The following is a 25,131-nucleotide window of genomic DNA, read 5'->3' on the forward strand; positions in this document are numbered from 1 at the left end:
TATATAGGTGTACCAATACACAGTACTGGACCTGGTATATGTTCTTATTGAAACATCCTTTATTATTGTTATATTTTGTGCATGTTATTTGCATTTATTGTTCCTTGCTAAAAGAAGGGGGATGTAGAGTTTATAGGTGTATGTCACTTTAAGTTACCAGCAGCCCGGATGATGTCACTAGAATGCGACAGACGAGCTCACGCTGGGACAAAACGTGTATCTGGCGTATTACAATAAACGATTAGTTCTGAGTTACACTGGACTCGGTTGGTTGATACACATTCAAAAAGATACAGTTTCAGGTAAGTAGATAATAAGCTTTAAATGTTCATATATTCCCAGATAGCACACGTACGTCGCGGAGATGTCTGCGCGATGTCTTCTTTTTCGTCTGGAAGACGTATTATATAGGGCGTTTGCTCATCTGGAAGGCGTCGCCGAGACGTCCGACCCAGCTGTTTGCAAGACACCCAGCAGATCTTTACAAGATGTATGTTATTTAGAACGATGGCGAGCCGCCGTTTCCCAGATCTTTACAAGATGTTAGAACAGCAAGCCGCTCTTTCACAGATCTTTAGAAGAGCTTTAAAAGATGCCGAGCCGCTCTTTCCCAGATCTTTAGAAGAGCTTAAAAAGACGGTAAGCCGCTCTTTCCCAGATGTTTGTAAGATTAAAAGATCCCTCATTAACAAATTGAATTGCCCTTAACTACAGCAAATTATTTCTACACACATCTACACATGCATGCTGTGTCGTCGATATTAAGTAATTAAAACACAATTTTCAATTGATCTTAAAACAGGCAGTTGTTGATTTTATAAAACACATTTATTCAAATTAAACAATGAAAACTTTCATTCATTTATCTTTAAAGATGCATTTTACACGACAGTATGCGAAAACAACAACATATAAACATAACATATTTAAAATAATAAAAACCTTTCCGCGTCTGCTTTATTAATCTCCATTCTGAAATAAAACATTACAAAAAATTACCAGGAAATAATCGTGAAAGGCTGTTCTTTCTTCATAGCGTTAATTAGGATCTAGAAGATAAAATTACCCGAAAGTGTTGTCATTGTTAAATAAATTACGAATGTGCGTCTTTGCGTCAAGGTCATGATTCTACATAACAACATCCGCTTGACCTCGCAATGCCAAGAAGAAGAAAGGCGTGGAACACATGCTTAAGGTATGTAGTAATAATGCATTTAAATAATAAACTGTTTGCTGTCGGATCATTTAAATAATACCTCGAAATTGGGTTGATAACAGTTATTCATGCTTTAATATTGATCTTTCGCCCACCTGTCTGACGTTAATTTATTTTGATCGTTCATGTAACACGAGTACACGAGTTACACGAGTCTTGTGTAAGATTCTAGAAAGATATAGTGGCTTACTTTTTTAAAACGATCAGTATTATGGTTGATATTTGTATTACACTTGTTAATATTTGTTTTTGCCCCCATTTTTCATTTCATGAATATTTTCTATGTCCCCAAAAGGCCTATTTCTCTCAAATGTTATTCACAAATCTGTCTAAATCTGTGTTAGGGTTGCGTTTATAATTGTGGTTAGTGTGTGTGTAAGGCTCTGCCTGTGAAAACACATCTAAAGTCTTTTTTGTGATGTACTGTTTTCTACATAAAATCATCCTAAACAATGAAAAGAACATTTTGTAAAAATATCTTATCTTTAATATTGGCTGAGTAAGATTCTTTGTATAAACCCTCAGTCTGTTAATTTTGTCTCCAGCCTGTCAAGATCTTCAGCAGATGTTTGAGCAAAAAGTCATCATCCTCTTCGTCACTCTTCATCCGTATTTGGGGTAACAAGCACCTGCTTCCCACAAGAGACTGGACAGCTGATGTCAGGTGGTTAGTCTTTATTTGCATTCATCCTAGTACTGTCAAGACTGCTATTGCAGCTGCAAAAAGGCAAAGATAAATGAATTAGGAGTGTAGCTTTTAAAATGCTTTTACTATTAAATGCATTATTTTGATTTATTTAAACTTAAGAATCAAATAGGTGTGTAGTTTAGGTAAAATTCTTATAACTGCATTTGTCTGTTTTACAACAGATAAACAGTTACCAAGTATAAATTTACTGTTTTTTTTATGTTGGATGGATCATCAGACCTGCACCTTCCTTGAACATGTTGGTAAGGTAACACTTCATGCAAGTTAATGATGATGCTTTTTTATAAGAACTTTTTATAAATAAATATTATTATTGTTTTTATTTAGGTATCTTACTCTGTATTTGTTCACGGTGGTCACCCCAGGGTCTCAGGACTCAATTTGAGTGCTCTATGGATTAAACAGAAAATGCAGTATAAACAAGTGTTATGTTGTCTTCAACATGTTGGTAAGGTAACACTTCATGCGAGTTAATGATGATGCTTTTTCATGAGAACTTTTTATAAATAAATATTTTTATTGTTTTTTTAGGTAACTTACTCTGTATTTGTTCACGGTGGTCACCCCAGGGTCTCAGGACTCAAAACGAGTGCTCTATGGATTGAACATAAAATGTAGTATAAACAAGTGTTATGTTTTTAAATGCCACTAATAATGTGTTTCTGTTTTCTTTCTCATTATGCTAACAAACACTCTTTTACCCCTCATGTTAGGTAGATCAACACTCCAACCATCTGCATTAGGGACTGAATAAAGGATGCCCTCTGTAGCTGGGAATGTTAGATCAGGTAATTTGCATTTGATATATTTTTAAAGACACACACACTAATGCTGCTTTTACACCGCCAGCGACTAGCAACACAATCTCGTTCATTCCAATGAAAGCTTTGCCCCATTAAGCAACATGAGCAACTGTGACCATTGACAATAGGAAGTGAGCATGTCCAGCTATGCCACAACTTTGAGTAAAGTTCAACTTGATGAAGGACTTTTGGGAGCAACTACCAATGAGAGTGAAGCAGTGAAGTTCATGTCATCCGTCTTTTGTCATTTACTGAGAGGATTGTTACTCATTTGTTTATAGTATTTACTAGGACAACCAGAATTGGGAACGCCTTCTAATAAATGCAGCATAAGGCCTTAACTGTCTGTGGCAAATATTTTTAGCACCCAAAATAAATAGGGGTGCTGCTTTTAAAGAAAAACACCACAGTTTTTCAATATTTTACTATGTTCTTACCTCAACTTAGATCAATTAATACATCCTTATCTTTCATCAATGCATGCACTTAATATTTGTACAGCACGTCGTGAATGTGTTAGCATTTAGCCTAGCCCCATTCATTCCTCGGCGCGCAGTAACATCATCACTCCTGACTACTCCCCCCCTTTTGAGTTTGAGCGAGAGGTGGAGTAATCAGGAGTGATGATGTTACTGCACGCCGAGGTCGAAGTGCTGCAAACTTAGTGCTCTTTTGCCATACAATATAGTTCTCATTTTTATCCGCTTAAAAAAATCGCCACGTTTTATTTTGTGCCACCATACTTACTCGTATAACTACTCATGTAACAGTCTTTAAATAAGGAAAACATGAAAGGGTTGGGTGGCTTCTAAATTCATCCCTGTTTGGATTCTAAGGAATGAATGGGGCTAGGCTAAATGCTAACACATTCAAGAAGCGTTGTACAAAGATTAAGTGCACGTATTGAAAAAAGATAGGGATGTATTAATTCGTCTAAGGTAAAAACATAGTAACATTTTGGAAAGCGGTGGTGTTTTCCATTTAAAGGGATAGTTCACCCAAAAATGAAAATAATGTAATTAATGACACACCCTCATGTTGTTCCAAACTTGTAAGACCTCCATTCATCTTCGGAACACAGTTTAAGATGTTTTAGATTTAGTCCGAGAGCTTTCTGACCCTCCAAAAAATGTATGTGCTGTATACTGTCTCATTTCCAGAAAGTTAATTAAAACATCATCAAAGTAGTCCATGTGACATCAGTGGGTCAGTTAGAATTAGTTGAAGCATCATTAATACATTTTGGTCCAAAAATAACGATTTATTCAGCATTGTCTTCTCTTCCGGGCCTGTTGCGAATGCGCGTGCACAGTGGCGCTGCTGACGTACGACGCTGCTGACGTGTTATCCTTAGACATGTTTGCGAAGATTGTTTTGTTTACAGCGTCTCTCTCAGACTGTAAACGGAAAAAAAAGCTTGGGTGCACCAGATAACAAGCCAACAGCATCGTACGGAAGCAGTGTCATGCACACGGTTCACAACAGACCCAGAAGAGAAGACAATGCCGAATAAAGTCGTAATTTTTGGACCTAAATGTATTTTTGCCGCTTCAACAAATTCTAACTGACCCACTGATGTCACAAGAACTATTTTGATGATGTTTTTATTACCTTTCTGGACATGAACAGTATACCGTACATACATTTTTAATGGAGGGTCAGCAAGCTCTCGGACTACATCTAAAATATCTAAATGGTTACTAAAATTGAGGTCAGATTTTTGAAAACGTGGTCATCCAAAGTTCTCGGTACAGAAAATCTGTTTTGTATGGATCAGAGTTAGACATGGTCATGTAATATATAACAATGTAATAGCAAGTGTTATGTTGTTTTTGAAAATGCTCTGAAAATGAAAAAAGCTTTGTTTATCCACTATGCTATCAAATGCTCTTTTACCTTGCATGTTAGGCATCCATCTGCATTAGGATCTACCTTAGAGACACTCACTGGAGCTGTAAATGGGAAGCAGGTAAGTTGCACAACAGGTTTCTTGTAGCATTCTTAGACTAGCAATTTTTATGTGAGAACTTTAACATGATAGAAATTGTTAAACTACAAATATGGTCTATATTGTCTGAGAGAAATTCTTACTCAAGAATCTGCATATTGCTGTAGATATGCAGAGTACTTATCTCGAAACAGTCGTAAAAGATTAATGTTTTTGTTTTGTAGGTCACTTACTTTGCATTCGTCCTTGGTGGTCACCCAAGGGTCTCTAGAGTGAAAATTACTCAATCTATGGATTAAACAGAAAATTTAGTTGTATGAAGTGGTATGTTGTCTTTAAATGCCATTAAAAATGTGTTTCTGTTTTCTGTCTCATATTAAGAAATACTCTTTAACCTGCCCACTGGAGCTGGGAATGGTTAGCTGCATTTTTTACATTTACAAATAAACAAACAGAGTTAGATAAGTCCATACATACCATTCTCATCTCCGTGTGTGCTGTAACTCTGTCTGACGCAGCCCCTGCTAGCTAAGCTTAGAACAAAAGACTGGTAGTGAATTTATACAAATCACAACACATAAATTGGAAAATGTCCACGTTACTTTGTCACTTATTGGAAGCAGTATGCTAGCTGGAGCCATTCACTTCCAGTCTTTGTGCTAAGCTAAGCTAGCGGGGGCTGCATCAGACAGAGTTACAGCACGCACAGGGATGAGAAAGGTATGTATGGACTTATCTAACTCTGGGGGATACGGTGAATAAGCTAAATTCCCAAAATGTGGGCGTGTTCCTTTAAGGATTTAGGGGTATTTTGAAGTTAAATGAAGCCGTTTTACTTTTTAAACTGTCTCTTTTATAAGGACTTACTGAATTTATTTTTGCAGCAATTTGGGACATTCTTCCAGTTGTCGGCAACTTTGTGAAAGAGGCTGGAAACTTAAATGCAGGTACTGTTTCATTCTTTTTTTTTTTTACAGCTATGAAAAATAATGTGTTTTTAATTGTACTGTCTATTATTTCTTTTATACAGTTTAACTGATTCTGCTTACCTGACTCATGCAGAATTCTGGCCTGGTGTTTGGTCTGTGCTGTCTTTGGCTCTTGCATCTCCATCATCCTGACCCTCTTTAGCAGCCTGTCCATGTATTTATTTGGAGGCCACCATGAGCACCCATCTGCATAATATGACTTTGTTACTCAGATGTCCATGCGCTCCTACAAATTCTACATTTTTTGTAAAGCTGCAACAAGTTGAAACCCTATAATTATTAACGTTTGATTTTGAACTATGTAATTCAAATACATGAATAAGTAACAAAAGCAGAAATTTATTAAGATATTACCTTTTTGTTGCTTGTTTACTGATCTATCAATCCTTTTGCATTTTCATAATTGTTCATCATAACTTGGTATACAGTGGATGTGTGGCTGCAGATAACTTTCTGAAGTCAATTTAAAAAGACAAAAGTTAATAAATGCTGAATTGGTCAAATATACATTGTTGTATTTTCACCATTTTGATGTTTAGGCATTTCATAACTTGAGGGTTAATTCACGTATAGTGATGTTTCAAATCAAAGATTAATTTATTAATGACAGCTAATCATTTTATAAAGATTTTTATAACAATATTTATTTAATATCAATTTAATACATTTAATTCGTTACACCTACATTACTGAGCGCAAGGGAGTGCAGCCAACAAATACATTCAGGTGTGTTCGACTTAACACCGAGATGCGCAGACAGCACGTGGTATGACACCAAAGTACCGCGAGAGTTTGGGAAAGCCCCGGAAAAAGTTTGATCTCGCGGTACTTGATGTCACGATCGGTTTGCGTGTAGATCAGCATGAAGTAGAACACATCTGAAAGATGTGTGGGCTGCCTGCACTCAACGTTGCGATAATTCAGTAGAGTGTAACCTCAATCGGTTTTTGCAGCTTCTGGGTGTCGTGTCGAACGATCGCAGAACGATTTTTTGTTCTTTTCCAACTCGATTTTTAACTCCCTAAACTAGTAGGATGTTCCAACGGGTGAAGCAACAGTGCTGACGGCAGAGTTTCAGTGTCAATGTAAGTTAACCATTTTAACAGAATATATGTTGTTATGCAGGCATGTAAGTTTGTCGATCTACAGAATGATCGTCGTATATTAATGTTCTAGACGCGATTAAAAGCTTATTAACGTTTATCAATGCACTGCTATTCAGGCCGCTGCACAGTCCCGAAGCCACGTTGTAACGTTAACTTCACATGTTACGCACTGGTGGGGATAAACCAGCCATTTTAATAGAGTTATTCAATGTCTCAAACCTTTCCCGCCCTTTAACGTTACGTTAAAATGGCCCTTATACGGATAACGTTACTGTCATTCAGACCTTTTCCTAGAAACCACTCAAAACCGTTAACGTTGTTCTATTGGAGTGGTTTGATAATTGTATTTATTAATTGTTTCAGTTATATTAGTTATATCTGTTCTTTAATTCGTATTTCTAACAATTAAAACACAGGTATGACAAGCTATACTTACCAAGATTTTGACGATCAAACTGACAGAAAAACTAACTTAAAGCCGACTATTAAACCAAAAAACATACTATTACAAAGTGAAGAGGAACGTAATGTGTACAAAATTTATTCTTTACAGGTTATTAATAATGTTATTTGCGACAAAAAAGTTGAGGGTACTCGAGCAAATAACGGTCTTCTGGTAAATATTGTGGTCACGTGATGGCCTCGCGACATATAAGTCGTTTCCTGTCGTTTCTCAAACGCACAGCTGCGTCCTTTTAAAATTATTTTTAATTTTTTTTTTTTAAATAATAAGAAATACAAAGGGGGACATTATACATATATAAAATAAATAAGGCTCCGTCCTTATTATTTTTTTTTTTTTAAATAAGGCTCCGTCCTAGAAGGCTGCATGTCTCGGCTGCCACGTCATCAAGCATCGTCGAAGGACATCTCAATCTGCTTGTTTTCTATTTTGTTGTTTTAATTTAATTACAAAATGTTTAACTGTCCATGTTGTAAAGACAGTTGATACATGACTTTTATTCACTGTACTACATTATTGGATTTTTTTGGTGATGCATTGCTAATTTTCAACTTCTCTCTTTAAAGTTTTCATGCCATGATCACTGGGGCGGAAACCATTATGACGTTGCCTTGGACATCAAACTAAACCATCTCATTCTGGCTTTTTTCTAACATCGAAATCTCAGAAGGCCAGGACTAAGATGGACGCAGCCTCCACATGCAACCTTGCATTTGAGGAACACCCATAGAACGGTCAACTTACCCCATACTCTAACCTGAATGCAGGGATCATAAAACTTTATCTTTTACCTTAATTGTTAGATGGGTGTTGATACCAAACTTTTTTGTCTCGTCTACCCAGGAGAAAGTCATGGGTTCTGCTGCTGAGGTTGTCATAAAGCATGCTTTTTCCATTTGTTGCATTGGGCAATATTATCAAAAGATTCTGAAAGAGATAAGATAATTTTCAAAGCATTAACATGAATATGAAAGCATTAAGTCATTAATGATCATCTTTTATTATTGTTTATTTATAGTGTCTTTTATTCTGCTTACCTGACTCATGCAGAATTCTGGCTTGATGTTTGGTCCACCTGTTAGCTGGCTCTGGTGCTTGGTAGTCTTCTCAAACCTCTGAATCAAGGCCGCCATGAGAGGCCTTCTGAAGACCATCATTACGCTTCAGATCCAGTTGTCTTAACTATGAGGTAAATCTTTTTTAACTGCAGCATTGAGCGTTATGTGCACTGTTTATGCGCACTGAACGCCTTGCATTTTTGCCCTCTACTGCAACATGCATTTTTGAAGGAGCGCTAAGAGCGGAAAAGCACCCAACGTCATTTGTGTCTTTCCATTGTCCAATTGAATATGGGGAGAGGCGGGCCTTCCGTTGTAGGGACCGATGTTTACAGTTATTTGAAACAATCGTACTTCAGTCACTTACTGTCTCCTGTGTGTTTATGCACCTCTCACCTTCGATCAAAGTCAGTGCAAGCGTCCTCTTTTTAAAGTTTCTGCTTATTTGACAGTTAACAGCAAAAGAGCGCTCACGCTTCAATATTTGATTGACAGGACAGCTGCCTCTGTGGTTGCCTAGCAATATAAAAATCTGCGCTGCACTGCTTTTTATAAAGTGACCAAATCAAGGTGCACCTTGTGTTTCCACGTCTTTAAAACGCATTTGGTGTGATTTGCCCCCAACAAGGGTTTTTTCTGCTGCTTTTTATTTTTTCAGCTTTTGCCTTGATATTGTATTTTACATTGGTAAATGCCTATGGACATTGGCTACTAGCGTTCTGCATGTGTAAATCCACATCGATGCGAACAATGACGCAAACGTGTAAATGAAAAGTGGCGGATAGCCTACTGTGTAGAGGCATTGGGGTAGGTCTGACTAAATCAGCCTTAATGACAACTGCATCAGTCTTCAATGATGGTTTAACTTTTACACAGATAAACACTCACTTTGTCTATCCAGACCTCAAGGTTAGAGTTCGAACAGATTCAGATAGTTGTTTTTGTTCATTTTCTAAGTATTTTGTTGATATTTTAGTCCTAATTGATTATGACAGATTTGTTACAGCCTTATCTGTCAAAATGACAGCCAATAAGAAAGTTTAATTCAACCTCTGGTTGTAAAGCAGATTTTGAACCAGTCTTCTTCAATTGTGTCACTAGCCTACCACAATCCCTGTGCACCAGCTATGGAAAGTGCAGACCAAACTTCTACCTCCACCTGTGAGTCTCTTCCCACATTTAGTAAAGTAATGAATGCAGTTTTACAAATGAAAGGTTTTTTAGGGTACATTATTTTAATTACCAAATGATTTCTCGGATGAATTGGATAAAAAGACAATATTTTATTTTTCATTTATGAAAACTGGTTGTTGCTGCATGAACTCAAGCACATTTATTTCAAACACATCAACGCAACGTCATTGCTATAAACCAATGCAGCTATTTTGGATAAAAGATAATGCACATCAGGTCACACAAATCAAACACGAAGAGTTGTCATACACAGTGTGTACAGTCAGTCATTCAAATTGGATATACACAAAAATCAGATTTAAACTGACAGTGTAAACATAGTCTATGAGATCAATGAGGGGTCAATAGATCTAGTTCAATCAACACCCTCACCATGCTCTCCCAGCTTTAGGTGCTTAGACCTGTTTTTCTAATCAAACAATACAAGGGCAGATGTTTCGGCGTTATTGCCTTCATGGCATGAAAGATTAAAATCTGCATTTAAACACAAAGGGGATATGATCTTTAAATAAAATTGCCTGTCATTTTATTGATTACAACCATAATACTGAACAACTTTAAAGGTCCCGTTTTTCCTGTGTTTTTGAAGCTTTGATTGTGTTTACAGTGCACAATATAACATGTGTTCATGTTTCACATGCGGTATTTTTCACACAATCGACTTATCTATATAGTGCTTTCACTGTCCTAAAAACGGCTGATGTCTTCTTTGTCCTATGAAGTCCCTCCTTCAGAAATACGTAATGAGTTCTGATTGTGTAGTTTGTTATTAGTGTGTTGTGATTTGACAGCAGCTTAGCTTAGCCAGGGTGGAGTTTAGTCAAACACACATTCATTTGACGTCATTCAACCGGGAAGTAGAGGGCTGTAGTCCAAACCGGCCGTTCGCTGTATTGAAAGGGGAATGAAAGGGCAGTGAACTTTGAGCTTTATCATTTACAGGTATTATTTATGCTATTACATACAGCAACATTACACACTAACTAAAGTTTGAAATAGGGGATCAGGAAAAACGTGACCTTTAATGTTTAAGTATTGAGAATAGAATTAATTCTTACTGTGGTGGAGATATTGAAAACTCTTACAAAGAGTCATTTTGGGTGTTTTATTTAAAGACCATGTCCCTGTTTAGCCTGACTACGTCAGACTTTGTACTTCCGCTCAAGCAAAGTAGCAGAGAATGGTATTACTATGCTAGTCCCCTTTGGGTTTAAATGAAGATTTTGATCTTTCATGTTTTTAATATTTTGGTTTTTCTTTGGGTGCAATTTATATAAATGAAATACTTTGTCTGATGTGATGATGTTCTCATTGTGTTCTGTTGTTACAGATAGAACTGAACTGGAGTCTGTGAACTAATGCTGTGTTCGAGACAACTGGAACAGCAAACAAAGTTGAGTATCCGACCTCTCAACTTGTGACTGATCGATCAGCACCAACCTCAACGAGATGCATCATTTGACATTGCAGACAAGGTGGTGGCTAGCCTTTCACAGCCTTACATGAACCGCAAACAAACTTTAAACTATTTTTACAGCACATAATATTTATGAACATGAATGTTAAATTATCCAGTAACCGTTTTCTGCCATAATTGGCACAAGAGCACAAACTTCTCCTGGCGTCTCATTATGTGGTAAACACGCAAATGTGATATGTGATTGACTGGAATGCATTGAGGTCGGTGGTAGGATATTTAATGACATAACATCAGAAATCCGAGTTGTCTGTAACACTGCGCAATATTTCACATAATTGTCATGACCTGATTATCCTCCCATGTTTTTAACACAACCATTGATTGGTCACACGGAAGCAGAGACTTTGTCCTTTGTATCTCTCAAAAAAAAGGAAAAAAAAAAGAATTCTATATTTAATGTTAAAAAACACTTACAGTAGACTGTGTTAGATAACTGTGCTTTTGGAAGTCATTTCTGATAACCGCACACCTAACTTGTCTAATGTCTTAAAAATAGGCACCAGAGCAATGTTTGTGGTAACCGTGGTATGTAAGGGATAATGTAGAGTCAGCCGGTAGTTATCGGGAAATAAGCCCCGACAGTGTGATCAGGACCCGACGCGAAGCGGAGGGTCTTGTATCACACTGAAGGGGCTTATTTCCCGATAACTACCGGCTGACTCTACATTATCCCGCTTATTACACGGCTACTTGTCACATAAGAAAAAAAACTGGACATGAATATGAATTTGAAACATTTTATTGGCATATTTGTTTTAAATTAACATTATTTATCCTTCCGCGAAACTTTGCACAGATGCATAAAATGATCGTAATACCTTATTAAGATCCTCTGCTTCATACTTGTCTGTCTCCATTTTTTTCTCTTTTAGCCAGTCTTTGAGAAGTTTTAATGCCCATTCTGTATTTTTTTGTGTGTTGGCTTCGTAGCTGTCATGCTCTATTTTGTCAAGTTCAGTCTCAGTAAGCTCTCTGTGTCTTGTCGTGGTTGTCCAGTGTTTGTCACAAGATGGTGCCAAACAAACAGTAATCTTTATTGGCGCGGAGCGATCTTTCTCGTAAAAGTAGTACCGGCTATGCGTTATTATTTTGGAGCGGTTATTATTCGAAAAGAACGAACCTGCAAATGTCTCAACTGACCAATCAGAATCAAGCATTCCAGAGAGCCGTGTAATAAAAGAGGAATAATTGACTCCGGTCCTTTGAATTATTTAAAAATAAAGCACACCCGCGGTGTAACGGCACTCTGCTTCGCGTCGTGCCGCATTGCACCTTGGGTGTGCATTATTTTCTTATAATTCAATGGCCTGTCTTCAATTATTCCTTACATATTGAAGGTTGACAGGTTTGTTTGCATGTAATTGCAGTATTATTAATTTGGGGTTGATAGTCCAATGTTGATTTGAGAGAAAAAAAAATTTTCTTTTTAGATCCTTTCTCTTTTTAATGCAGCACTTAAGGATGAACCACCCTGATCTACTAAGATGCACAGATTCAACTCTGGCCCAGCATCATCCCCACACCTCATCTGCCATCAGTTTAATTTAATGTCTGTCAATTGCAAATGCTATTTATTTCAGTTATATTACAACTTAATGTTAACTTTAATTGAGACTAGTATTGTGTAAAGCTGGGGTTTCCAAACTTTTCATTTCAAAACCTATTAGACAAGTGTAATCTATTCTAGACCCACTAAAATATTTTTTTTATGGGGTAAAACACATTTGTTCTCTTTCAGTGGAGTCATTTTATTTTCATAATATTTCATAATGTAAAGAAGTGGTTCTTAACGTTATTCCTCGAGGCCCACTGCTCTGCACATTTTGTATGTCTTTTTTATCTGACAGACTCAGTTCAGTTCATTGAGATCTCTTCTAATGAGCTGATGATTTGAATCAGGTGTGTTAAATAAGGGAGACATACAAAATGTGCAGGGCAGTGGGCCTCGAGGAATAACGTTAAGAACCACTGATGTAAAGTAAATACAAGTTTATTTGCAATACCAAATATATTATGGTATATTCTTTCAAAACCATTGTCATTGTTAATTATTAATTTGGCCAAACTGTTGTTGCATCATTAGGGTGTGCAACACACCTTAACCTACTGTGTGACCGACAAGTGGGTCCTCCTGACCCACAGTTTAAAATCCCCTGGTGTACTGAATGTTGTATTGTAATTAAAGTCGCATCTAAGTCTTGTGTAACAGTCTCCATTATTTAAATTGTGATTATATTCACAGTGTCACATGATACTTTCAGCACTTACTACATCACAGTGTTTTTAATGCTTTAATTTTTAGGTTTATTATAAATTCATTCATTTTTAAAGAATTCTTTCTTTATGTAGAACATGCAAAGTCTAAAATGTAAAGTGTCATGATCAGCTCTGGGTCTTGTGCAGTGATTAAAAGAGCAGGTAGTAAATGTCATAGCTTTGCAGTATATTGGTAGGCTCTGGATGTAATGAACATTCAGAACATATGTTTCATAAATTAAATTTGGTAAACAAACTTGTCAGAACAATTCATGCTGTGATGCTGGATAATACCTGGTCAAATTAATACATGTATAATGTGTTTCGACATTGTATAAGGTTTCTTCATCTATACAGACATCTGTTAGAGAACGGTGCAGAGACTGCTGTCCATTATTGGTTACAGTATATTTGTTAAAATGTTGCCAGTAAGATTATTTCCGTGTACAAGGTACTTTCTTTGAGAACCTTTAAGTGTTTTATTCTGCACTTAAAGCATAAACGCAATTTAAATGCAGGAGTCCCCTCGTCCTTACTGCCAAATATGCAAGTGAAACTGGACTAAACGCATACAGTATACATACGGGTATGATTTCATATATTAGGTTTCTATATTACACGTGATACGAGGTAGGGTATATAAAAATAATATTTTATGAATGCTACATAAATCCAAACTCTTAAAAAACTGGCAAATTATATGCAGCTGTGTTTTTTTATCTTTTGTTTGTGTTTAATACAATTAAACAAGAAATAAGTGTAAACAATGAAATGAGTTGAGCATTGAGGTCAGCTGATTCGTCTGCGTTTGCTCGGATTCAAGATCTCCAGAAGATGCATGCAGCTCGTAAAAATTTCGAATATTTCAAGACATCGCCAAGACGTCTTGCAGAGATATTGCAGACGTCTTACTTTTCAATGTTCGCAGCCGATCTACAGAAGATGAAGCGATATTTAGCAGACGTCTCCGCGACGTACGTGTGCTATCTGGGTTTATTCCTTTTTTTATGTGTTCATTTTATTTAAAGAAAACTTAAAATATATATTTAAAGTAGCCTAAAAAAATACGTTTTGGTGCAAAGTTCTGCCACAGGGATCCCTGGATTGACATTTTTACACTTGCTAAGTGTCCTGTTGGGTAAAACATTTTTACATGCACGCTTGGAATCTTCACGCCCACTAGAACACTTGGGCCAAATAAAGGAAACGTCATGTAAGTAGTCAAGTGCAAAGACCGCAAGTGTGGTTATTTGGACGCAGCCCCAGATATATGATGTAACACTGTAATGTTTGTTTACTGCCAGCAGAGGGAGAAACGCTTAAAACGATTGGTTGTCTTGTCGGTGACGTCAAAGGTTTAGAAGTGAAAGTAAAAAGTTGTTCATCTTCCGCCATTTTAAACGGGAAGGGTGGATTTCTTACAATACTGTCGGTAAGATATCGATCATCAAATTGATTAATAAAACGTTTATAAAAGAACATTAAGATTTGGTTGGTGATGTTAGCTGCAGCATTTTGAGAGAATCCAGTCAGATTGTAACTTAGGTTCAGGTATCGCGAAACGCTTTTCATTGCATGCTTTTCAGTTTCTCTAAAGAACCGATTTATTATTTGACATTTGTTTGATAGTTTCTTCAAATTCTAAAAACTAATCTTAGAGTTATTGTTTTGAACTTTCTGTGATGCTAAACATCATTTGTGTTAATATTGCGTTAATGTGCGGTGTAGTTGGTGACGCAGTTGTTTCTTAAACACTCAGGATTTATTAATCTGAATTATAATGTATGTTTATTCACTTTTATTTCGAGTTTGTTTAATATCTGAATTTTCATACAGTATCGTTGTGGATATCAGATTGATCAGATTCACCTCCATGCAGCTCCATCATGGACCTTTTTCAAATATTAAGGTAATACTTTATATAATATGTAACTATATGAACCTTTGTATTATTGCAAAATATTTTTTTATCATTGTCATCTTTAAAAAATATTAAGAATGTCATTTAAAGTATTACATTTGTGTCTTTTACTCTTTTAAACAGATAAGAAGTGATTGTTTTTTTGGTAGAAATGTTTTTTTTTTTTTCATTATTATACACATGTTCACACAGAGAGACGCGTCTGCACAATATAATTCTGCCCTACAAAGGCAAAAGACCTTAACTCGCTAGAGTGTAGAACTGAGAAAAATGACTTTAAAGTTTAGGCTTTTCAGTGACTTTAGCTGTCAGTTATTTTCTTGATTTTTATTTTCTCGAAATAAAAGATACTTATCCACATGATAAAGGAGGTCTTGAATGTCCCAAAAATATCAATTACTAAAAAACGAAGTTACTGCCATTTTGCCTTTGTAGGGCAGAATTGATTCACTAAGAGAGACACATTTGTGCAAGCACTGTGCGAGTTATATTTACAGTTTTTGTACAGTGCAAATGAAATAATCATAAGTGCTTTTTAATAACCACAGGTGGAAAGAGCTAATAAAATGTTCTACTTAAGTAAAAGTATAGTTACTTTAATGATATGAGTTCAACTAAAGTTACTTATCTAAATATCTACTTAAAAGTCCTGTTCTTTCTGTGTTTTTGAAGCTTTGATTGTGTTAACAGTGTGCAATATAACATGTGTTCATGTTTCATGTGTAAAAAAAACGTGGTATTTTTCACACAATTTACTTATCTGTATACCTCTTTTTCCACTGTCCTAAAAACGGGCTGATGTCTTCGTTGTTCTATTAAGTTCCTCCTTCAGAAATACGTAATGAGTTCTGATTGTGTAGTTTGTTTAGTGTGTTGTGATTTGACAGCAGCTTAGCTTAGCAGAGCCGTTTGACCCAAAGCTGGCGACTGACGTATTCCTGTGGGCGGAGTTTAGTCAAAAAACTGTTCTAGTGACGTCATTAAAGCAGGAAGTAGAGGGCTGTTACTGATCTATATAAATTACTGGATTGCGCATAACGTCACAATTGTGAAGCCACCGCACCGCCATGTTGGTATGCCCAAACATTCTATTAAATCAATGAACGTTATCAGATTTTAATGATAAAACATAATTTTACTAGTCTTCGTTTTTATATCCGAAGTTACCCTGTACAATGTTACAACGCAAACGTCCTAAGCATGTACATAGTTATTTACTGAAAGTTGTACATTTTGCTTTTTAATCAGTTACAGGGCTCAACATAAAGGACTGCCCGGTGGCCCGGGGCAAGCGTGAGAGACGTTCGGGCCAGTAAAAAGTATTGTCACTTGCCCGATTGGGCCAGTGCTTCACCCTCAGTCACTAAAATATATTTTCATCAATGTATATTATTTAACATCTTGGAAGCAGACATTTACTTGGGTAAAACACGACGAAAGAAACAATGTAATATTTTGCAAAGTTTGCTGCCAGTTTTCAGGTAAAGCAGAAATTTTGGGAGCCTTTTTTCGTTGAAACATGTCTGTTGTATATGTATACAATCATATTTGACTTTTGAATGATTATTTTTAAATATGTGAAACATATTTTTTTATTGGGGCAAGTGAAAATTTTGGCAGAGCAAGTGAAAACCTGAACCACTGGCCCGACTGGGCCAGTATAAAAATCCTTAACAGAATGCAGCAGACACACCTTAACGACTTTTTATAAATCCATTATCCTGCCCGATTAAAGAAGACATAAACATTGCAAATAGCACCAGAATTAACAATTACAGTTTTTCCTCAGTCACTTTTGTACATTTCTCGAATCATCCTCGACATTTGCAAAACAATAAGTGCATTTCTCAAAACAATTTGTACAAATAGCAAAACATCATGGATAACCTGCAAAAGCCACTCTCTTACCAAAAATACTTAGTTCATCTCTCAAAAGTAAATATCTGTGTCAATGAACATGTCAGTGCCATCAGAATGACAAGTCATTGTGTACGGATAAGACAGTCAAATTGTTTAGTCATGTCAATATAACAGTTTACTCGGGAGGGAGAATCTGATGTAAACTATGGCTAAAGTTTTAATGACAGTTATTGTACACCTGTGTGTAAGTTATGTAGAAGTTTGATTACAAGAGACTGAACAAAATGTACATTTACGCTTTTACTGTTTGTATTGTAATTCGTTGACAGACCATGTCATTGCTAGGGCTGTGACGGTGGCAAATTTTTACCACCGCGGTGGAACCATCAACAACAACCGCCGGTGTTGCGGTGGTGGGGTCCGTGGGGGTTAGGGTGGATTAAATGGTGAAAGAAAATAGCGTTTCACTAAATGCGCTTCCTGATGCGCGCGACTTTAACCTGGTAAATTTTTTATTTCACATCAAAAGACAAACGTGATGTGTATATATTTCACTGTCACTGGAGACCAAAAGAAACTAACGCAGACGCACAACACCGTGACATGGCTAAACTCCAACGTGCTGAGTTATGCTAAAATCCACCAGTTTAGTGGAAACGCCATACATGTAGCGGAGATTTGTGTATTAACATAAAACAATGTTATAAATTTGTATCTTAGGCTATAAATTACTGTACAACTTTTGTTATTATTTTTTCACTTGTACAAAAAACTGCAATTTTTACTTATTATTTTGTTTAATCATTCACCTGATATGTGACGTCACACAACTGCCGGTGGCACTTCAACACTGCAGTGGCATTGCACCACCACGGTGGTGCGGTGGTCATGACAACCGTCCCACCCCTAGTCATTGCCATACAGAAAGGGAAATATAAAAAATAAGTAGAAATGTGAACATAGAACAATATCTTTAGGAAAAACTGTACATGCGGTGCTGTAGGAATTTAGAAAAAAAACGTCTAATGGAAATGTATATAAAATATGTTTGACCACCATACCCTGTATTATGAGAACTTGTTCAACCATTTTGCATGTAAAGACTTAAACTATGAACTAATGCCTAAATGTTGTTGGGGGTGAGACTATTCAACAGAGACACGTTATAATACATTTTGATCAACATGACATAAGCAACTGATAATGTAGGAAAAAGCAGATAATTGTACATAATCATTTGCATGGATGTACAAAAGCATTTGCAACCTTTTTCAAAGAAATGAGAAACTGCTTTTTTGATGTGCACAAGTGACACAATGATGTGAGAATTGAACAAGTAGTTTTGAGAATTTCGATTCTGATCTGAGAAATGTACCAAAGTCATTGAGAAAAACTGTAATTTACGTACACATATCCTAAAAATTTATCTTGTGTGACTGATACGCTGTGAAGTGGGCGAATTTTGATCATAACTTTAAATGTAAGTCAAGACGCCCTCTGCCGGTTGGGTATACCAAGATGGCTGCTCGAACTCTTCGCTGGCTTCACCTCACGCTGTTACGTTAAGCGTTCTATGCACAATCCAGCCATTTATATAGATTAGTAACTGTAGTCCAAACCGGTCTTTGCTGTAGGCTTTGAAAGGGGAATTCTGTAAAGAAAATATTTTAACAAAATATTTAACAAAACATACTTAAGTAAAAGTAAAATTACAGATTTTAAAAGCTACTTAGAAAAGTAGAAGTACACAAAAAACTACTCAATTACAGTAACGTGAGTAAATGTAATTCGGTACTTTCCACCTTTGTTAATATCAAATGAGTTTGATAAGTAAGCATATTTATATTTTCTATACTACAGATAAACTCATTTAGGCTTACTTGTTAACTACAGCAGTTCACATGATTAACTGTAATCTGTTGTGTGTTATAGTTCAGATCATCAGAAGGGATCAGATTCTGATTTAAGCGGTGACTCAATGAAGAGTGATGGCTCTATGGAGCCACCACTACACTTCAGACGTTTACGGACTCTCAGGTATTAAAAAGTCTGAAACATGATTATAGACTTTTTACAGTGATGTGATTTGTAAAAGTTGTTTTTTTCATTGTTATACAGTACATGTTCACATTAGCCTGACGTTGTCATACTCAAAATTCTAGTCAGATACTGCTCCATTGGGCTGTGATTTTTGGGGCGTGTTTCACCGAAGCAGGACAAAAAATGCATCTGCACTCAATTGAATAGACCTACAACCAATCAGAGCAACGGAGTGTGTGATGTATGTTAAGCGATGCTTACTTGTTGTCAGCAGAACTCAACTGCACGCACATTGGAAGAAGTGAAAATACTTTTATCGATTGGTTAGCAGATGCTAGCTAACAGTCAATAGGAGCCTCCTAGTAATGAGCGGTCAAGCAATTTACTCTCATGAATGTATTTTCTCTAAAGTACGACAACAAAAGCACTTGAACACAACACACAGGTAAATACCAGTTTATCATCTGAAATTATCATCTTTCCATAGCACGTTAAGGCAGCTTAACAGTGTTTCCTCTAGGATTTTTTTCCAGCTGTGGCGGCAGGGGGCGCCCATGATGATTATAAATGTAATTTTTTTAATGTAGAATATAGGCTACAGTAAACAAACATGTATTTTTTAGCATTTTCATGCTGTCATTTACCTTTCCTTATATTTATAGCATATTGCTTTTCTATGTTTGGTCTAAACTGTATATTCTTAAAAATACATTACATAGCTACGTAGTACGGATCTTTCATTGTAGTTTTAATGTAGTGTGCATTGCAAGTTCGTGCTTGTGTTTAGCGTTACAGTTCTCTGTTGCAAAGTCATGCACAGTCCTGTTTGATAATCCGCACTGCTGGCGCTGTGATTGACAGAACACCCGACCAGTTATCCGACATCAGCAGCAATTTTATTCCACACCCGGCCCATTTGACATAAAGACTGTGACCCCGACCCGGTCACACCGCAAATCGCGCAGTTAAATATAAACCTTTAACGTTCTTCAGACAGAGCTTAAACACAAATTAGCACAGGGCCATTTAAAAACTGCTACCTATCGGAATCGAGTCGAATTCTGGTCTTGGATGTTAGACCCGCCTTTCACTCTCGCCTATTAAAACTGTTGCCCACCCCTGATGTAGACCATTAATGTCTTGCAGTCCCATATAAAAAGTATTCAGTATTTAGTATATGTGCCGGTGAACAGCACACGCGTGATGACCTTGCACCTTAAATTACCCTAAATTTATGGTCACAAAGATAAAAGTAAAACAACATTCGAAACTGTAAATTATGTATTTGTATTTGTGTAAACTCACAATAAGGAGAAAACATTGTGCTTATTTAAAATCATTAAAAACATGACATGCTTTCTGCTGCTTTGGTTTTACAGCGCGTCACAAAGAAGAACAGAAACTCAAATACTTTTTTATTTGTTTTGTCAATTTGATAATTATTTAAGTGTAACATATTTCATGTAGTCTTAGGGCTGCACGATTCGGAGAAAAAATCTAATTGCGATTTTTCTGATAAAAATTGCGATTCACGATTTAAAGTGCGATTCATTAGTATATAATAAAAGAGCTACATCCAGGCTTGTTGTGGTGGTTTTAATAGCACCAAAGAAAGATGCTGTGCTACTGTTTATTTAAGACCTCTTAAACATTGTACCAAGGTGTCTGCAGAACTTTGCTCTTCTGCAGACACACTTTTTTTAAATCTATGAACATTAGACAAAATACAGTTTAACAAAAATGTATTGAAAGTTTTTTTTTTAATAACATATAGGGCTATAGGCCAATGTATTTTGGCTGTCACTACAACAATGCTTCTGACAAGCAAATGTTTAGTTTTTTCTTTTAATCATAAGACTATACTCATCGTGTTTTACTTTTCAGGCATCTGTAATAAATGTAAATATATTAATTATTAGAATCTATGATTTAACATAAGCAAAAAATACAAATAAAACACTGCACAGTCCTCACTGTACGATTTTAAATGTGGAGCTGCAGAAGCTTGTTCAGTTAAGAGTAAGCAGTGATTTAAATTTTTGGTGTGTAATAAACATTTCTGACACAGAAAGCACCAGGTTACTGTCTGTCACTTTAAGACACAAGACAGCTTTAAAACTGCTCTGCTTCAATATACTGATAAACATCCAGCTGTTTATGTTCACTTAGACAAGAAAGAAAACTTAAGTTTAGTGATCACGCGTGTGCTGACTGCTCTCTGTGTGCGCGCTTCATGAACCCTCGTGCCTGTAAATATTCAAAGTGGTGCAGATGTGCGGGTGCAGGAAAGTATAATGTACCTCTTTCGTCTGCTGTGTTCCGGGCTATAAACCTGCTTATAGTCTGATGAGGCGCTTGTCATTGTTTGCGATGCATGACGAGAAACGGACGTATATACCTTTCTTTAAGTCCAACATTACACAAAAGGGAAATGTTCTCGCGCATTTCTGTCCTTTCATTTGCCGGTTAATGAGTTATAATGGGTTTTTAAAATGACTGAATCCAAAACCTGCCAACTTCATGACATTCCGCGTTGTGCAGTTAATTCCATTAGTATGCATTTCGCGATTCTGTTGGTGTTTTCCGCATCGCGGAAATCATATGGCCGTACACTTTGTTGAGGAGTTGAACTGCTGCTCGCTCATGTTTTCCTAATGGTGTTATCTGACGTGTAGTCAGCACCTCAGTGTTAATGCACTCTATTGGTTTAAACTGCATCAAGCGTAAAATGCGCATGAAGCGAACTGTCAAAAACTGCGTACTAGATGATTGTTATATTTGATAGTTTTGAATCGAAAAAATCGCAGCTCTTGCGATTCGAAAATCGCATCCATTCACATCGCGATTTCGGTTCAAAAACGATTAATCGTGCAGCCCTATGTAGTCTTATTTATTTTATTAGTATTTCTCAAAACAGAGACGTAATTAGGGATGCACCGATCCGACTTTTTCAGTCCCGATACGATCCCGATGCCTGGACTTTGTATATCTGTCGATACCCGATACCGATCCGATACAATTGTTGAATTAATAATAAAATTGTTAAATGTGTAGAGTGCTTTCTTCTACATCTAGTATAATTTTACATTTAAAAAACAAAATTTTTTAAATGATTTACAAGTTACAAGAACATGAATTATTAATCAAATAGCAGTGTTTAAGAGAACATATAATAGGCACGTTTAACCAAATAAATACGCTAAATATATTTCCTTAATTGCGCAAAACTGTCACAGTAAAAAAAGCTTTAGTGTGCAGATGGTTATTTTGGGAATTATGCACTTGACTGGAACTTTTATGCACATCCCAGGTGCAGAATTGATGAACCTAAATCATCCTGTATGCTACGATTATGCCTTCCTGGGCGCAGAATTGATGCTCTTGAAGCATCCTCCATGGGAATCCTCGCTCGATCGCAATGGATAGTTAATAACAAAGAGAATAGATTCGCCCTGTCTTCAGCACATAGTGAATTGCATCCATCTAGACTTACTAAGACTTTATAAAATCAGATCTTTTAAATAGCCTACAGTTATCATGTGTGCGTTTGTGAATGACCCGTTTCATCCGTCCGCTACACAAGTGTGAGTAAGTTAGAGTTTCTGTGAACTTAAATATCTTTAAATGTGCATTTGTTCCTTCACATGAAGTTATTGAGTGTATTAAGAAGACCTGCCAACCTGTACGCATTTTGCATAGCAGGTACTCATTTTGACCTCAAAGTACGGTGGTACGATTTGTCAGTCTAAACTACGCAAAAACCTGATGATGCCCTTTGCCGCGCGAAGTACTCAAAAGAAGCAACAGAAAAAAGAAAAATATGTCCAATCGTAGCACTGGGCTCATCCACCACATAGAAAGTGGGGATGATTGACAAGTCGTATGGCCAATCAGTAACAAGAGTCTGCTATCGATGGAATCACAAAATCCAGCGCGATCTCCTTCCTCCACCCGCAGTATCTAACCATCTTTTTCAACGGAGAGTCAAGACGTCTGACCCGCTAAGGTAAACTGGTCAGGGTGGATGTGCAAATAATGAAATAATGCATTAGCTTAATCCTATGAAGTCGACGGTCTCGCGGGCTCCGTTTCATAACGTGCACTTGACCGCAAGATGCGCTAACATTACTTCTGATTTGTAAATGAGCATCATTTATAATTGAGCGCTTACAAAAAAGTACAATGATTTTACCATGGGGAGAGCATCCAGTTTTAGTCAAATAAAAAAGGAAAGTTCACTCTCAGTGAAGGGAATCCACCTGACATCCGAGTGAAGCGGATTAAATGTGCTCTGAAATAACGCGCTCTTGATAATTGTCAATAAAATAAAACGTCATATACAAACCACATCAAATAAAGTTTTATAAATGGAGAATATCTCGTGTCTCGAGCGCCCACGTGATAGGTGCCTATGCCGTACTGTACTGCACTGTAAACAAAGCTACAATAAATTACAGACAGACATACATTTAACAGCACTACTGTCACAGTTATGGTTGAATTTAAAGCAGTGTTAACTCTAAAATACTGTCTTAAAAGGATTGTTAACTTCAAACATGTAATTCAGTAATAGTTTACATAACGGAACAGACCATCCAAACATTTATGAGTTTCTACACAAGTTATTTTAAAGAGTGTTGATAACCACAGTGTCTGGTCCCCACTTTTTTTGTGTGTGTTTCACTCAAGAAAGAAATCATGAAGGTTAGACACAATATGAGGTTGAGTAAATGATAACAGAATGTCATTTGTGGGTTAACCATCTCCCACTATTTAACAGTAATATCACTTTTAACAGTGTTTGTGCAGACATGCTAAACTTTGGAGAATACAGTATTTAACATTAATAATGTTATTAATCACCATGTATGGCACATTTAGTTAAACATGATTTTATTCACATTTATAATTATTTTTAAAGCAGATTATGGCAGGATGGGGAAAAAAGTGAGTACAATGTGCAGCATGTTACCTTGAAAGTTACCAAGAGGTGTGTGTGCGTGCATGTGCGCGTGCATGTGTTAAATTGTATGTTAAAAACCCGTGTTCTGTCCTTTCGGCCGATGCTAGTGTACTCAAAAAAAATTTCCAAGGTTGGCAGGTCTGAGTTCGGTATTTTACACTTAAAGCCCTGTTTTCAGATTGTTTATGATGAAATAGAACGGTTTTGACTGAAATTTTGTCATATGTGGCTGCCCCGAGAATTTTCGGGTGTTTGTTTTTCACCTCCCACCTTACAATGGGTGTATAGGTGCACTGGAACAATCCTTCCTAAAATGCATTAAACTTTTGTTTACAAAGACGTGAAACTCACCGAGTGGTCAGGAGTGTTCACTGATATGCTCACACAAAAATCGCTGCAAAAGATGCTTTCCAACAAATGTTTTAGCATTCGTTGTAAACTTGTGGACCTATTTTTCCAAACGCCTCACACCCGTACATTCTTCCGTTTAGAGCTTGAATAATAGACACTCCAGCCCAGTTGGTGGCGATAATCCGCCTTTGCCAATTGCAGGAATAGAAACAACGTTCCCGGCGCGGAGTAATACTGTACCTCACAGCACAACTAATACAAGTCAATGGAGTTGGACAAAACTATGATAAAACCTGTTGGAATGCGTCTTTTGCAGCGATTTTTGTGTGAGCATATCAGTGAACACCCCTGACCACTTGGTGAGTTTCACGTCTTTGTAAATGAAAGTTTAATGCATTTTAGGAAGGATTGTTCCAGTGCAACTATAGACCCATTGTACAGGTGGGAGGTGAAACAACAAACACCCGAAAATTCTCGGGGCAGCCGCATATGTCGAAATTTCAATCAAAACCGTTCTATTTCAATATAAACAATCTGAAAACAGGGCTTTAAGTCTAAAATACCGAACTTGTCCTTTAAATATAGTGCACACGTTTATGGTGCTTTTAAATTACTTTGTCCTTTTATTCGCTTGTTAGTAACAACTAGGGGTAACACATAGTATCGGAAATTGGATCGGCCGATATCCAATCCAGCAAAAAAGCACCCATGCTATGTTCACACACCTGCAAAATATAATAAAATCACTGAGAGAGACACATTTGTGTAAGTATT

The 25,131-nt window shown here is 36.7% G+C and overlaps 1 protein-coding gene and 1 long non-coding RNA gene across 7 annotated transcripts in view; one reads left to right on the forward strand and one right to left on the reverse strand.

The window, feature by feature from the left end:
* Nucleotides 1-1,793: 1,793 nt before the first annotated feature.
* On the reverse strand, nt 1,794-8,420 carry LOC135771859 (uncharacterized). 3 transcript variants are annotated; one of them, XR_012337185.1, is made up of 8 exons: nt 8,272-8,420; nt 8,026-8,161; nt 5,726-6,118; nt 4,910-4,964; nt 2,627-4,680; nt 2,466-2,519; nt 2,262-2,315; nt 1,794-1,933 (listed from the first exon to the last, which is right to left on the reverse strand). It is a non-coding gene; the product is annotated as an uncharacterized lncRNA (long non-coding RNA). The 3 variants fall into 3 exon arrangements; XR_012337183.1 differs by having other exon boundaries at nt 2,466-4,680; XR_012337184.1 differs by lacking the exons at nt 8,026-8,161; nt 8,272-8,420 and adding an exon at nt 7,208-7,508 and having other exon boundaries at nt 2,466-4,680.
* A 6,141-nt stretch (nt 8,421-14,561) lies between these two features.
* Nucleotides 14,562-25,131, forward strand: part of LOC135771790 (uncharacterized) — a 407,895-nt gene continuing 397,325 nt past the window's right edge. For all 4 annotated transcript variants that reach the window (XM_065282140.1, XM_065282141.1, XM_065282142.1 and 1 more), the window contains exons 1-3: nt 14,562-14,654; nt 15,059-15,131; nt 18,936-19,040. In XM_065282140.1, the coding sequence (XP_065138212.1) occupies nt 15,109-15,131; nt 18,936-19,040 (128 nt within the window). In that variant the 5' untranslated portion in view covers nt 14,562-14,654; nt 15,059-15,108. The remainder of the gene's footprint in view (nt 14,655-15,058; nt 15,132-18,935; nt 19,041-25,131) is intronic.

The sequence above is a fragment of the Paramisgurnus dabryanus genome, chromosome 8 (genome assembly GCF_030506205.2).
Source record: "Paramisgurnus dabryanus chromosome 8, PD_genome_1.1, whole genome shotgun sequence".
NCBI lineage: Eukaryota > Metazoa > Chordata > Actinopteri > Cypriniformes > Cobitidae > Paramisgurnus > Paramisgurnus dabryanus.